Source organism: Saccopteryx leptura, chromosome 10 (assembly GCF_036850995.1).
Source record: "Saccopteryx leptura isolate mSacLep1 chromosome 10, mSacLep1_pri_phased_curated, whole genome shotgun sequence".
Lineage (NCBI taxonomy): Eukaryota > Metazoa > Chordata > Mammalia > Chiroptera > Emballonuridae > Saccopteryx > Saccopteryx leptura.
Window position 1 is genome coordinate 34,181,523 of NC_089512.1, and position 14,475 is coordinate 34,195,997.

Here is a 14,475-nt window from a genome sequence, read left to right on the forward strand (position 1 = left end):
GCTGGTCTAAGGAGAAAATGTTCAAATGTCCTAGCATGCCCTAGACCAGGGGTCCCCAAACTACGGCCCACGGGCTACATGCGGCCCCCTGAGGCCATTTATCCGGCACCCGCTGCACCTCCAATAGGGGCACCTCTTTCATTGGTGGTCAGTGAGAGGAGCACAGGATCCATCCTCATCCTGTGCTCCGGGAGTACTGTATGTGGCGGCACCACAAAGCACAGCATGGCTCACGTACAGTACTACTTCTGGTGATGTGGGATGCACGCATCACGGCTCCGGAAGCATGTCATATCACCTGTTATGGCTAGCAGTGACAAATATGGAACCGGACATTGACCATCTCATTAGCCAAAAGCAGGCCCATAGTTCCCATTGAAATACTGGTCAGTTTGTTGATTTAAATTTACTTGTTCTTTATTTTAAATATTGTATTTGTTCCCTTTTTTTTTTTAATTTAAAATAAGATATGTGCAGTGTGCATAGGGATTTGTTCATAGTTTTTTTTATAGTCCGGCCCTCCATTGGTCTGAGGGACAGTGAACTGGCCCCCTGTGTAAAAAGTTTGGGGACCCCTGCCCTAGACAGTCCCAAGTTATGTTCACTGTCCAGAAGTAATTAATACAGACACTTTATAGTCAATAAGTTATATTTTAAACCATTCATTCAGATTCTAACCCAGATAAGAATCTGATGATCTTTGGCTTTTTTGTCTTAAGTGAATTTTGAGAATGGTCTTATATACCTGTGAGTGGGTGGCTATAAAATGAAAGATCAATGGACCTTCAAAATCTAGCTACACTGTTCCAGGAGGGCTTAAAAGTTTTCAGGTAGAAGTAGCAGAAACTGGGGAGTGGTTATCAGTCCTGATATTTTTTAGTATGCTCCCCTGAAACATGGTACATGCAAAGGTATTGAATGAGGAAGAAAACTTGTAGGGGAAAAGAAAATAGTATAGCTCACGCTGAAAGTGACTCAAGGCTCATTTATATTCCTTTCTTCATTCACTTGTCAAACATTTAATGAGCATCTATCTGCATTAGGCACTGGGAAAGTAAGATGACATAGTCCTACTATCAAATAATTCTTGTTTAGTGGTAGAGAAGGTCAAGTAAAGTAAATCAGGGGCATTTGATAATTCAACTTGAGGAGCTGGGAACATGAATCAGAAAGCTTTAGGGAGGGGGCACTTAAACTTCTACTTGAAAGATATATATGAGTGAACCAGACTGGGGTTGAGGGGATGGGAAAAGATACTTCAGCTAGAGGGAACAGGATTTGCGGAGGTGTAGAGGTATGAAACAGTATATATTGTACCAGTTAGCTTTTGCTATGTAACAAACCATTCCCTAAATTAAACAACAACCGTTACTGAGTTTATACTTCTGTGGGTAGTCTAGGGTTCTTTTTCAGGGCAATCTTGGCTGATATCTGCTGGGCTTGGTCCTGCATCTATAGATGACTAATTTGTTTTTTTTTTTTTTTCCTCCTCCACCTTCAAAGAATGCAACATAGATTTGTCTGTAGGAATTGCTATCTCCACTCCAACAAGGCAAGATCAGAAGAAGCTTCAAGAGTTACTGCCAGAGCTGATGGGACATATGGCCTTGCTTTCTAACATCAGCTGTAACGTTTCTGGTCAGATCAACACAATGTTTCGCTACTTGATTCCTGGCTCAAATGGCCAGATTATCTTCGACTCAGGCTTTGGGAAGTACAGTGATGAAACTATTCAGAAGTTCTTGGTTAGCCAGGCTGCAAAGAGCAACCGTATGAATGTGGATTTTTTGCAGTCCCTGGGAGATAATGCTCTCCACCTCTCTTCTGCTAACGTGAAGGTAATAAAGGCTGAGAACACATGTTATGGAGCCTCCAGACATGGTTGAGGGGAGCTGGGAATAAAGCTATTGTGACCGAGGCCAGCTAAACTGTTCTTCACTGGAGATCCTACATAGAAGAAAACCATAGTCTTACCCAGTAAAGACCAACAAGAAACGTACTTTCATTCAGTCAATGCATATTTACTAAGCCCTAGAGGCTCTATGTTGGATAATGCCAGTAGGGATGAAAGGTATGCTCTCAAGGTATCCACGGTTTAGTGACCTGGATTCTAACATGGAATAATCTATTCCAAAGATCACTGGAAGATATTTTGAGACTCCCTAGATCTTTGTGGTCATTGATTGCCACATAGAGTAGGGCCCATTATTTTTCTACTCTTCACCTTGAATGAACTGTCTTTTTGGGGAAGAGTACAGCCTACTCTTCCCTTTTTTATTTTTATTTATTTATTTTTTTTTTTACTTTTTAAAATTTTTTTTGTATTTTTCTGAAGCTGGAAACGGGGAGAGACAGTCAGACAGACTCCCGCATGCGCCCGGCCGGGATCCACCCGCACGCCCACCAGGGGGCGACGCTCTGCCCACCAGGGGGCGATGCTCTGCCCCTCCGGGGCGTCGCTCTGTTGCGACCAGAGCCACTCTAGCACCTGGGGCAGTGGCCAAGGAGCCATCCCCAGCGCCTGGGCCATCTTTGCTCCAATGGAGCCTCTGCTGCGGGAGGGGAAGAGAGAGACAGAGAGGAAGGAGAGGGGGAGGGGTGGAGAAGCAGATGTACGCTTCTCCTGTGTGCCCTGGCCGGGAATCGAACCCGGGACCTTTGCACACCAGGCCGATGCTCTACCACTGAGCCAACCGGCCAGGGCCCCTTTTTAATTTTTTTATTTTAAAATTTATTTATTGCTTTGAGAGAGAGAAGAAAGGAGAAAGAGAGACAGGAACATTGATCTGTTTCTATATGTGCCCTGACGGGGGATCAAACTGGCAACCTCTGCAGTTCGAGACAAATCTCTAACCAACCAAGCTATTCAGCCCATGGTCACCTCTTTCCTTTTTAGTGCCCCAAAACTTTACACCCACAAACATCCCGAGAGATTGCTAGATCTTATTGGCATTTATTAAGAACTGACATCCCCAAGCTTTAAACATGACATTTATTTTTTCCCTTCAGTCATGTATCTAATGAATTTATTTCTTCACTAGTATAATTCATTGTTTAAAATTAAAATTTTTTATAAGTAAAGGTAACACATTTTAATTGTAGAAAATGTGACAATTTCTTGGTGTTTTTTTACATTGCTGAAGGTGCATATTGTAAGACAATTTTTAGAAGGTATTTTTAAATGAACATGTTAAGCTGGTCCAAAATTTTTTTTTTTTTCTGGGGTGGGGAGGAACAGGGGAAATTGAAGTAAAGATGAATGTACTATAATAAAATGAATAATCAGTGGGTAAAAGAGAACAGCGTGGAAAGCTGCAGACAACCAGAAAAGCTAACCATATTCTTGCATTTTAAAGAAACGTGCAATTTATAGCATCTGTTTTCTCCATTCCCTTCCTCCTTCCCCTCTCTTCCCCTTTCTCTGCTTCTGCACTTCTCCCATTCCCTTCCACCCTCCAAACAACATCCCCCCCACCCCCCACCCCCGCCCCCGCCCTCCAAACCACAGGTCCTTCTCGTGTTTACAGACGGACTGGATGATGATTTAGAGAGAATGAAGAGAACATCTGAGCACCTCCGGGGCAAAGGTAAGTTCACAGAGCCGCCCTGCGTGGGCCTCATTCCTCTCGCAGGGGCTGAGACACTTGCTTTCAGATTTGCAGATGGCGCTGGACTCGATGACGCCTCCCCTACGTTAACCCTGGTGATAGGAGCTCAGTGCCCTCTAGGCGGATACCCAGCCTCCCTCTTTGTATATGAATCTGGGTGGGGGGGGGCTGTTCAGGGCCGAGACCCTGTGGGCCCATCCCCTTGACACTGACCAGGGGCCTCACAGAGGCTGGACTGACCAGTTACCAGCCTGGCATCTGCTTTTGAGGGTGGGGAGAGGGGTGAAGGTGCAACTCCTACTCCGTGGTGGGTGGGTGGGTGCTGTTTGCTCCTTTAGGCTACCCTGGGGTCTGCGTGTCTCTTTCCCTTAAAATCTGGAGTCAGCCTGAATCTGGGTCTTGCTCTTTCCATTGCCTGTCCTCCCTTGTTTGCTCCCTTATCTGCCCCCTCTTCATCTCCAAGGGCTGTTACTAGTCTTTATAGCGTCTGTGAAGTTAGAGAAAGATGCCCAGTGCTCTGGGTGGGTGCAGTCCTGTGCCTGGGCCCCTGGCCTGGTGCGCGGTGTGCTGGCTGCATTTCGGTGCCCACCACCTCGCTCAGCTGGGTGTCCTTGGGCAGTAGCTCCTGCACAACTGTGCCTGCTTACTTTGGCCTTCCCTGTGTGTGCCACATAAAGGCTCCAAAGCCAACTCAGGGTGAACAACCAGCAACATGCCTTGTTCAAGCTGAGTATGTTCAACATGTTCTGGGGATGATGTTTTCCCTTGTTTAACCCTTTGAGTAGTGAGGTTTTTTTCATGCTTGCTGACCCCAGAGAGTGAGGTTTTTTTTTTCTTCAAAAAATGAAATTAGTTCCAGTTCCAGTTTTATTAACTTAAAATCATGTTTGTTTGATAACCAATTTATGGAAACAAGAAGAACATACATTTGCCTTTTTAAAATGTTGCCTTACACATTTTTAAAATAAAAATTTTTGTTATCTCATGCAATTCTCGTGTACTTCCCATCTGTAAATAAAGAAGTATTGTTACTAGCAGAATCTCAAATATTTACATGCATATGATGATATTCTTAGGACAATTTATAGGTATTTTTTTACTTATTCCTTACATTTAAAAAATTTTCAAACTGTGGTATTCCTCGAAACATGGATGCAGGCAAAGTGGTTTGTTACATTCAATGCACATCACCCTGTGTTCCTCTGTTTATGCTCTCTTCTGTAGTGTGCTGACATACGAAGCACTTTCCTTGTGGTTTATCCCTTGAGGCTGTGGCAGGGACTGGCTTTGGGAAGTGATGCTCTGAAAGATGAAGGCTGTCTCCTACTGAAATGGTCGGCCTCTTCTGGGTGATTTCCTCTCTTTCACAAACTCCTCCAAAAGCTGATCAAAGAATGAGCTTCAGTCTGAAGTCAGATAGCTGTGGTCTTCCTCCAGTCTTCATCCGATACACAATATATGAGTTCAAAACAGCAATGTCAATTTCATGAAAAAAGTTTTATATACCATTTCATGGTTTTTCTGACATTTCCTGTGATGCTTATTTGCCTATCAGCTTTATCAATCAAACCCATATTCTCATTATACCTAACCACACTTAATGGTTTGGTAATGCTTTGCCCAGTAGTATAATCACTTTGGCCAGTTTCAATCAAATCCTCATGAATTGTAGTTAGCATGTTGACCTCTCTTTTGTCACGCCATCTCGGAGCTAACATGAGTGTAGTATGTCTTGAGACGCATTCGCCCTTTTTTATGTTCTCCAGCTTAAAGTTTAAAGACGTACATGTACGATCGTACTCTGGATGGTCAAGAGGCAGGAGGACATACGTGAACGTCCGTGCTACTCAAAGGGTTAACAATGTGTTGGAAGATCTTCTTATGACAATTCACTCCCAGTTAAATTCACTAAACAGATTACTAACTGGGAGTTTAAATTGTTGCCACTTTTCTGGAAGAGATTTGGGAGTGTATGATAAAAGACTGCAAACTGTGTGTGTGCTAGATCAGCAATTCCATTCCATTTCCAGGAAATAGTAAGAATATTTATAACGACTTTTAACCACAAGATTGTTAAACAGCTTTTCAAGGTTTTTTTGTTTTTTTTTTGCACTAGCAAATAGCTGATATGTGTGTGTGAACTTACTGTTCAAAATATTAACACTAATATTTGTTCTGAAATTCTACAAACAAGTGATTCTTAGACAAATTTGAAAAGTGTCCTTGTGCCCTGGCTGGTTGACTCAGTGGTAGGGTGTTGGTCCAGCATGTGGATGTCCTGGATTCGATTCCCGGTCAGGGCACACAGAAGAAGTGCCCATCTGCTTCTCCACCCCTCCCCCCTCATTCCTCTCTCTCTCTCTCTCCCCCCCCCCTCTTGCAGCCATGGCTTGATTGGGGTGAGTTGGCCCAGGGCACTGAGGATGGCTCCATGGCCTCCATGGCCTCCACCTCAGACACTAAAAAATGGCTCTGGTTGCAACAGAACAAGGGTCCCAGACGGACAGAGCATCACACCTTGGTGGGCTTGATGGGTAGATTCCAGTTGGGGCACATGTTGGAGTCAGTCTCTGCCTCCCCTCCTCTCACTAAAAAAAAAGAGAAAAATGTCCTTGTTCATTTGTTCTCTGTTACGTGGGCAAATCCAGATGATCTGTTTTAGTGCCTGATTCAGTAGAAGAGGCGAGGCCAGCAGTTGGCAAACCGCAGCTCGCGAGCCACATGCGACTCTGTGGCCCCTTGAGTGCGGCTCTTTGACCAGCTTAGGAGCACTCTAATTAAGTTAATAACAATGTACCTACCTATATAGTTTCAGTTTAAAACATTTGGCTCTCAAATGAAATTTCAATCGTTGTACTGTTGATATTTGGCTCTGTTGACTAATGAGTTTGCCGACCACTAGGCTAGGCTATGCTACAATACCAAACAACCTCCAAATCTCAGTGACTTAAAATAGCAAGACTGTTCATTTTATGCCCATGACCACTCATGTATGTTGCATGCTCATCACTCACAGATACAGGCTGAAGCAAGTCCTGTGGCGGGGGAAAGGAAACGAGGCAAATTGTTCCCTATTCTTAAAGTTTCTCCTAGGGAGTGGCACATATCTCTTCTGTATACATTTAACTGGTCAGAGCAAACCATATGGGCAGTTTTAACTTATATGAAATAATATTTCTTTTAAATTTTTATTTATTTATTCATTTTATTATTTTTATTTTTATTTTTTGTATTTTTCTGAAGCTGGAAACAGGGAGAGACAGTCAGACAGACTCCCGCATGCGCCCGCCCGGGATCCACCCGCACGCCCACCAGGGGTGACGCTCTGCCCACCAGGGGGCGATGCTCTGCCCCTCTGGGGCGTCGCTCTGTTGCGACCAGAGCCACTCTAGCGCCTGGGGCAGAGGCCAAGGAGCCATCCCCAGCGCCCAGGCCATCTTTGCTCCAATGGAGCCTCAGCTGCGGGAGGGGAAGAGAGAGACAGAGAGGAAGGAGAGGGGGAGGGATGGAGAAGCAGATGGGCACTTCTCCTGTGTGCCCTGGCCGGGAATTGAACCTGGGACTTCTGCACGCCAGGCCGACGCTCTACCACTGAGCCAACCGGCCAGGGCCTATTTATTCATTTTAGAGGAGAGAGAGAGAGAGAGATTGAGAGAGAGAGAGAGAAGGGGGGAGAAGCAGGAAGCTTCAACTCCCATATATGCCTTGACCGGGCAAGCCCAGGGTTTTGAACCGGCAACCTCAGCATTCCAGGTCAACGCTTTATCCACTGCGCCACCACAGGTCAGGCGAAATAATATTTTTATAGATAAGAAATTGGGAATTCATGAGAGTTTATAACTTTCCCAAAGAAGTAGAATCCTGTAATGTGCCCTTAAGAAGAGAAACCAGAATATTTGTGAAGGGTTCCAATGATGCCATAGTTTCTAAGAGCAAACCACAAATCTACATCACAAATGGGTTTAAAAGAATATAACATAATAAGGGGTGAAGACCCTCTACGAAATAAAAAGTAGGGACTGTAGGAGAATTAGGAGTCCTTTGTGATTCCACCTAACTGCTTAACCCTCAGCTGGTGGGGCTGAAAGTTATCAGACCAACTCTTCAAGAAGGAATGCCGTGAGCTAGTTTTTATTTTAACAAAAATAGGAAAGGAGGGGTGATGGATCAATATCTGGGGCCAAGCAAAGACAGACCATTCAGAAGACATATAAGTAAATTGCCCGCCTGCTGGTATCTTGAAGGATTCTCTGGACTCCTCATTATTGGCCTGGAAGGTGTACAGAAATTGGAAGAACTTCAGGAGCTAGAATTTGGCAGAGGATTTGCATATACTCAACCTCTGAGTATCACATTACAATCCCTCCCAAGCATCTTACTAAAAAATCTTGTAAGTATTTTTTTAAAAAAAAATACCATTCACAGGGTTTTAAAAGCCCTGAAAGAGTTTTGTCTTTTTAGTGTGTAATGTGATGTAGGTTAACAGATGAAAAAACTCATATGTGATATCGGCTCTGTCTTTCAGGACACAATTGTAGAAAGAACATGCTGCAATCTGTATGCAAAGTGTTTTGGAGAAGAAGGGGACAGAGGCCAGAGAGGGAGCCCTGGGAGGAAGGTAAGAATTTGTTGAGTGTGGATGGGAGAAGGAGTGAGATTACATTTCAGGTAGATGGCTACATAGTAGACTCTGTTATGTCCTTAACACAGTTATTGTAATTCTACCCTCTTAACAAACCTTTGAGGTAAATGCTATTTAATAGGCTTGAAATTGAGGCTCAGAGAGGGACTATTATTTCCCCAAAGTTGGACAGTTATGAAGAAGCATTTTTGAATGTAAGCCCCTGTCTACCTGACTCACATTTCTTTCTACTCTATAATGCTGCCCACTTACATTTATTTGACAAATACTTTTGTAGATTCTCTCACTGCACAGATGTTTTGACTTGTCTTCTAAATTTTCACTTGTCCATCGTCTGCTTTCTTTACAGTAGTCAAATGCCTCTTTTCCTTCTATCTCACCTCCTAATCTATAGCATTAAACTCCGAGGAAGGATACAATCACTGGTTTACTAGTGGGTAATTGGCATCTCTTTGTTAACTCTGAGTTAAGTTATAGGAAAATTACTACTTCACTTTTAAGGGAGAATATCTCATTAGAAATGGTCCTTAGACATCCAGGGAAATAAGGTTCCATTCTCATAGGAACTCTAGCTCCAGGATGGGGGGGGATAGTGACAAATCCGCATATAAGGTTGAATCAAACCTCCTTTCTTTGTTCTTCTTTCATGTTTTTACACACTCTCTTTGTAAGGTTTTCCATGAGGTTGTTGGAATGAGCTCTTCCTGACTTTGGGGGTCAATTTTAATATAGAATGGTATAAAGTGTATAATTATTTTTTGAAAAATAAGTTGTATAAGTTGTAGTTTTGCATTAGGACTAGATTATTTCCCTCCTCATATTGTTCTTAAACATCAGACTGGAGAATCAGAAAATCAAGCTTGGGAACCTCTTGACATTTTTTTTTAACTTAAGGACTATGCCTCAGAGGTCAAAGACGAGTGTTTTAGAATTTTGACTTCTCTGCTCCTTCTGTTTGTTAAAATTCAGTGGTTGGTTGTATTGACTTTCATTTCTTTGTTGATCATAAATAGACTGTGGTTCCCATGTATTATGGACAAGTTTTTAGACTAAATAAACACATCTGGCTATAAAATGGCAAGCCAAACTCTCTTGAGAAGGAATGGTTTGTGTTTTTAGATATCAAGAGAAGTTAAAAAAAAAACCCAGGAAACAAAAAGAGAGAGACTAAATAGTTGAGTCTCAACTATTTATAGAAATAAGTAATATGGTTGGTTATTGATACCAATACCTTTGCTTATTGATGTTTTGTAAAACAAGGTCGAAGCCCTCTTTAAGAAAACAGTTTTCCTTAAACATTTGGCTGGAAACTAGTTTTGGTTTGGATTTTCACAATAGAGTGGCTTAAAAAGGTATTTTAGAAAAATAAAAGTAGGTGATGTACCAATTATTAAGATAAATGGATATTCAAATTTTCACTGTAAGATAGACCATGAATACTTGTTTCTTTGTCTTTGCACATTGTGCTCAACATTTAATAGATTCTCAAGAAAATGCCATCTCAATGACACAAGGTTATCTAATGGTAACAATGGTCATTTCATGTAGATTTGAGAAATGAAGAATTTTGAGTCCAAGTTATTTATTTTGATGTCTTTCTTCAGGGAGAAAGGGGGCTTGACGGATTACTTGGTCATCCTGGTGAAGAAGGTGGACATGTAAGTGCTGAATCTTATTTTTTCTTTGTTGGAACATCGTAAAATGGGCCAAATATTAGCAATACTTAATTGCACTTAAGTCATGAAAGTTTTTCTCATCAATGCCATTTAAAATTGGTTTAAAAAATAAAATGGGTTTAAAATACCTGTACCTATGTAAAAACTATCATTTATTATAACAAATGTCAGGTGAACAAATTGTGTAAAGATACAAAGTCTTTAGAAGGTGTTTAATGAGGAGGTATGGCTTTTTTTTTTTTTAATGAGTGAATTTGTGATAACTGAAAATGAGGCCTGTGTCTATTGTACTTGCATGTAATTAGTAGTTGTTAAGTGTGAGCAAAATTGTGGGTCATTTGTTACTATTAATGCCATAGCCATGTTTGTAAATGGTTTAACTAAATGAAGAGAATTAAGGCCTTTCTTGTAACATGACCACTCAGATGCCTTCCTGAGTGGCTGATAAGGTGATGGAATTATAGTTACCCACTGCTGGTTTGCACAGAACCTCAGATACATTCCTGGACAAGTGAACGTTATCTATCATGTGATTGGCTGTGGAGAAAAAATGTATGTTATAGAGAGAATTGTTAGCGAGGAGACTGGAGTGTGGTAGGGATAATTTTTATTTCATCATATAAATACCAAAAGGATTAAAAAACCCCATTGCTTTCAGTTAATTTTATTTTTTAAATTATTTTATTTAAAACTTTTTTAAATGAGAGAGACAGACAGGAAGAGAGAGAGAGAGAGGGAGGAGAGAGATGAAAAGCATCAACTCATAGTTGCTTTCTTTAGTTATTCATTGATTGTTTCTCATATGTGCCTTGACTGCAGGCTCAAGCCAAACCAGTGACCCCTTGCTCAAGCCAGGGACCTTAGGCTCAAGACAGTGACCTTGGGCTTCAAGCCAGCGACCTTGGGCTCAAGCCAGTGACCTTAGGTTCATGTTGATGATCCGATCCTATCAAGCCAGGAATTCTGTATTCTAGTTGGAAAGCATACACCCAAGCCCATGAGCCTGTGCTCAAGCCGGTGACCTCAGGGTTTTGAACTGGGGAACTTAGCATCCCAGGTTGATGCTCTATCCACTGTGCCACCACCGTTCAGGCATGTTTTCAGTTAATTTTAAATGATGGAAAACCATATTGCCATGGGAGTTTATTTTAAAGTTGATTTGTGTATACCACTGGTTCTCAAGCTTTTTGGTCCCCAGATGTACCCTTATACTCTCAAAGATTACTAAGAACCTCGAAGAGCTTTTGTTAATGTGGTTTCTACCTATTGTTATTTACCACATTTGAAATTAAAACAAATTTTCAATAATCTATTTTATTTCAAAATGACAAAGATAAACCCTTAACATAAATGACGCATTTCTTTATGGAAAATAATGATATTTTCCAAAACAAAATATAGTTGTGAAAAGAGTGGCATTTTAAAAAATGTTTATTTTATTGATTTTGTAGAGAGAAGAAGGGAGAGCATAAGAGAGAGAGACAGGAACATTAATCTGTTTCTGTTTGTGCCCTGACCGGGGGATTGTGCCCAACCTGTGTACTTCTGGATGGCATTTTTTTTATATATATATTTAAGTCTGAACAATGTTTTATTTTTTAAAAATGACCAGATTCCCTCTGTTCCATCCATCTAAGACTCACTCTTTTTTTAAAAAATAATTTTATTTTTTTAATGGGGTGACATCAATAAATCAGGGTACATATATTCAAAGAAAACATGTCCAGGTTATCTTGTCATTCAAGTATGTTGCATACCCATCACCCAAAGTCAGATTGTCCTCTGTCACCTTCTATCTAGTTTTCTTTTTTTTTTTTTTTTAAAATTTTTTATTTTATTTATTCATTTTTAGAGAGGAGAGAGAGAGAGACAGAGAGGGATAGAGAGGAGAGACAGAGAGAGAGAGAAGGGGGGAGGAGCTGGAAGCATCAACTCCCATATGTGCCTTGACCAGGCAAGCCCAGGGTTTCGATCTGGCGACCTCAGCATTTCCAGGTCGACGCTTTATTCAATGAGCCACCACAGGTCAGGCAAATTATTTTTATTTATTTATTCATTTTAAAGGAGACAGAGAGAGAGAGAGAGAGAGAGAGAGAGAGAGAGAGAGAGAGAGAGAGGAGGGGGGGAGGAGCAGGAAGCATCAACTCCCATATGTGCCTTGACCGGGCAAGCCCAGGGTTTTGAACCGGCGACCTCAGCGTTCCAGGTTGAAGCTTGATCCACTGCACCACCACAGGTCAGGCCAGTATCTAGTTTTCTTTGTGCCCCTCCTTAAATACATATTTTCAAATATCTTTAAGGTCTAGCTTATTCAGTTAGATTCATATGTCTGCTTTTGTATTCGGTCTGCTGTGATATCACTTGCTATGTGGCCCCTTAAAAACTCTATTGTATACTTGGGAGAGCATTAGAGTAAAAAAACATTTGACTGTAGTTGGGAAAATAGTTTTAATTTTGTGAGCATCTCCCTCCGAAACTTTTCAAACTGCTGGTGTATATAAGCATGAAAGTCCCCATTCCACATTGTTTTATTATTGAACATTTAGGCTGCTTGAACTTGGAAAATAAGAGGAAACTAGAGAAAAATGCAGCTGCTGAAACCTCTGTAAGCTGATCCATTTCTGTGATTACGTTTATGGGAGAATTGCTGAACTCCTATTTTGCCTCAGTACAGTCTTAGGTGTTAGAAATACGTTCCAGAAATGAGGATTGTGGACTTGCTCTATTTTGTTTAGGAGTTGTGATAATATTCTTCCCATTTTTATGAAGTTTTAAAATGTCCTTTCGGTGTTATTTTTTTCCTGCTTGGCCTGTGGTTCAATGAGCCTTGTCAAAGTTAAGAGAGTATGTTGAGGTTTGACCAGCCCATTAGGTTCACTGACACCAATTTCAGACAAACAGGATAAACCCAAGTCCTTGTCTGTCTAGGGTGAGAGGTGATTTTGTCTCTTTTCTCTTCTGTCTTAATATCCTAAAACCAAGTTATTGTATAAAGACCCGCTAGTACAGGGCTAGAAATATAATGAGTGACATACAGTAGCCCCTTTTTATCTGACATGTCCTTTCTGAAATTTCAATTACCTGAAATAAACAATTGATCCTGACTGAGATCCACCTGGCAACCCCATCTGGGGCTGATGTTCGAGTGTCCAGCTATTTTTAGTGCCTGAGGCTAATGCTCTCCAGTGGAGCTATCCTCAGTGCCTGGGGCCATACTTGAACCAGCTGAGCCACTGGCTGCAGGAATGGAAGAGGGAGAGAAGGGGCGGGGAGAAACAGATGGTTTCTTCTCCTGTGTGCCCTGACCAGGAATCAAACCTGGGACATCCATATGCTGGGCTGATGCTCTATCCACTGAGCCACCAACCAGGACCCGTTTTAAATTCTATGTGGTTCTGAGTAACATAATGAAATCTTTTGCTGTCTGTTGCGGGAGGTGAATCATCCCGTTGGCCAGTGTCTCCCCATTGTAGATGCTCCCTGCCAGTTAGTCACTTAGTAGCCACCTTGGTTATCCGACAGACTGTCTCAGTTTTGTAGGGCTTGTGTTCTGGTAACCCTTATTTTCCTTGAAAATGACCCCAAAGTGCAAGAGTCATGATGCATGATGCTGGCAATTCAGATCTACCCAAGACAGGCCATAAAATGCTTCCTTTAAGTGAAAAAGTGGAAGTTCTTGAATAAAAAAGTCATGCTGAAGTTGCTCAGATCTATGTTAAGAATAAATCTTCTGTCTGAAATAATGTGAAGAAAAATAACTGAATCTCATCAGGTGGGTACTTGAATCATCTCATATCATGGCAAGAAGACGGGTGAGTACAGTATAATAAGATATTTTGAGAGAGACCACCCACATTTACCTAACTTTCATTACAGTGTATTGTTATAATTGTTCTATTTTATTATTATTAATCTCTTGTGCCTAATTTGTAAGTTAGACATTATCATAGGTCTATATGTATAGGCAATAACGATATGTATAGGGTTCATTGCTATCTGTGGTTCCAGGTATCCAATGAGGGTCTTGGAATGTATCCCCTGGGGGATAAGAGGGGAGAGATAGTGTATATAATTTTATATAATTAAAAATTTTTTTATAGTGGCACTCTAAACAACATTACAAAAAAACAGGTGAAATTGATTTTAATAATACCTGTATATTTTATTTAACCCAGTATATCCAAAATATAATTAATTCCACATGTGATTAATATGAAAAATAATGAGATATCTTACCTTTGAAACATCTTGTCTTTGAAACCCAGCGTGTATTTTACCCTTACAGGACATCTCAGCTTGGACTAGCCATGTGTGGCTGGTGGCTACTGTATCTGACAGCGCACCTCTGGTCGGTCTTGTTTGCTTTTTACTGCATTTCTCACAGGAGAAGTTGACTTCAAAATCCATTGTCTACTGAATGGCTTTTAATGTCATTTCCCTGCAGAGCAGGTCAGGTTGGTCTGCTCCATGGCAGAGACGTCTCTCTGCAGAGGGACAGGTGTCAGAGTGGGGCTCTTAATTTGTAGGTTCAAGTGGAAAGTTTATAAAG

General features: G+C 41.3%; 1 protein-coding gene across 1 annotated transcript in view; it reads left to right on the top strand.

The window, feature by feature from the left end:
• Nucleotides 1–14,475, top strand: part of LOC136382012 (collagen alpha-4(VI) chain-like) — a 121,580-nt gene that overhangs the window by 41,035 nt on the left and 66,070 nt on the right. Inside the window, exons 9-13 of the mRNA XM_066350804.1 lie at nt 1,504–1,838; nt 3,509–3,587; nt 7,853–7,998; nt 8,134–8,226; nt 9,855–9,908. Coding sequence (XP_066206901.1) covers nt 1,504–1,838; nt 3,509–3,587; nt 7,853–7,998; nt 8,134–8,226; nt 9,855–9,908 — 707 coding nt within the window. The remainder of the gene's footprint in view (nt 1–1,503; nt 1,839–3,508; nt 3,588–7,852; nt 7,999–8,133; nt 8,227–9,854; nt 9,909–14,475) is intronic.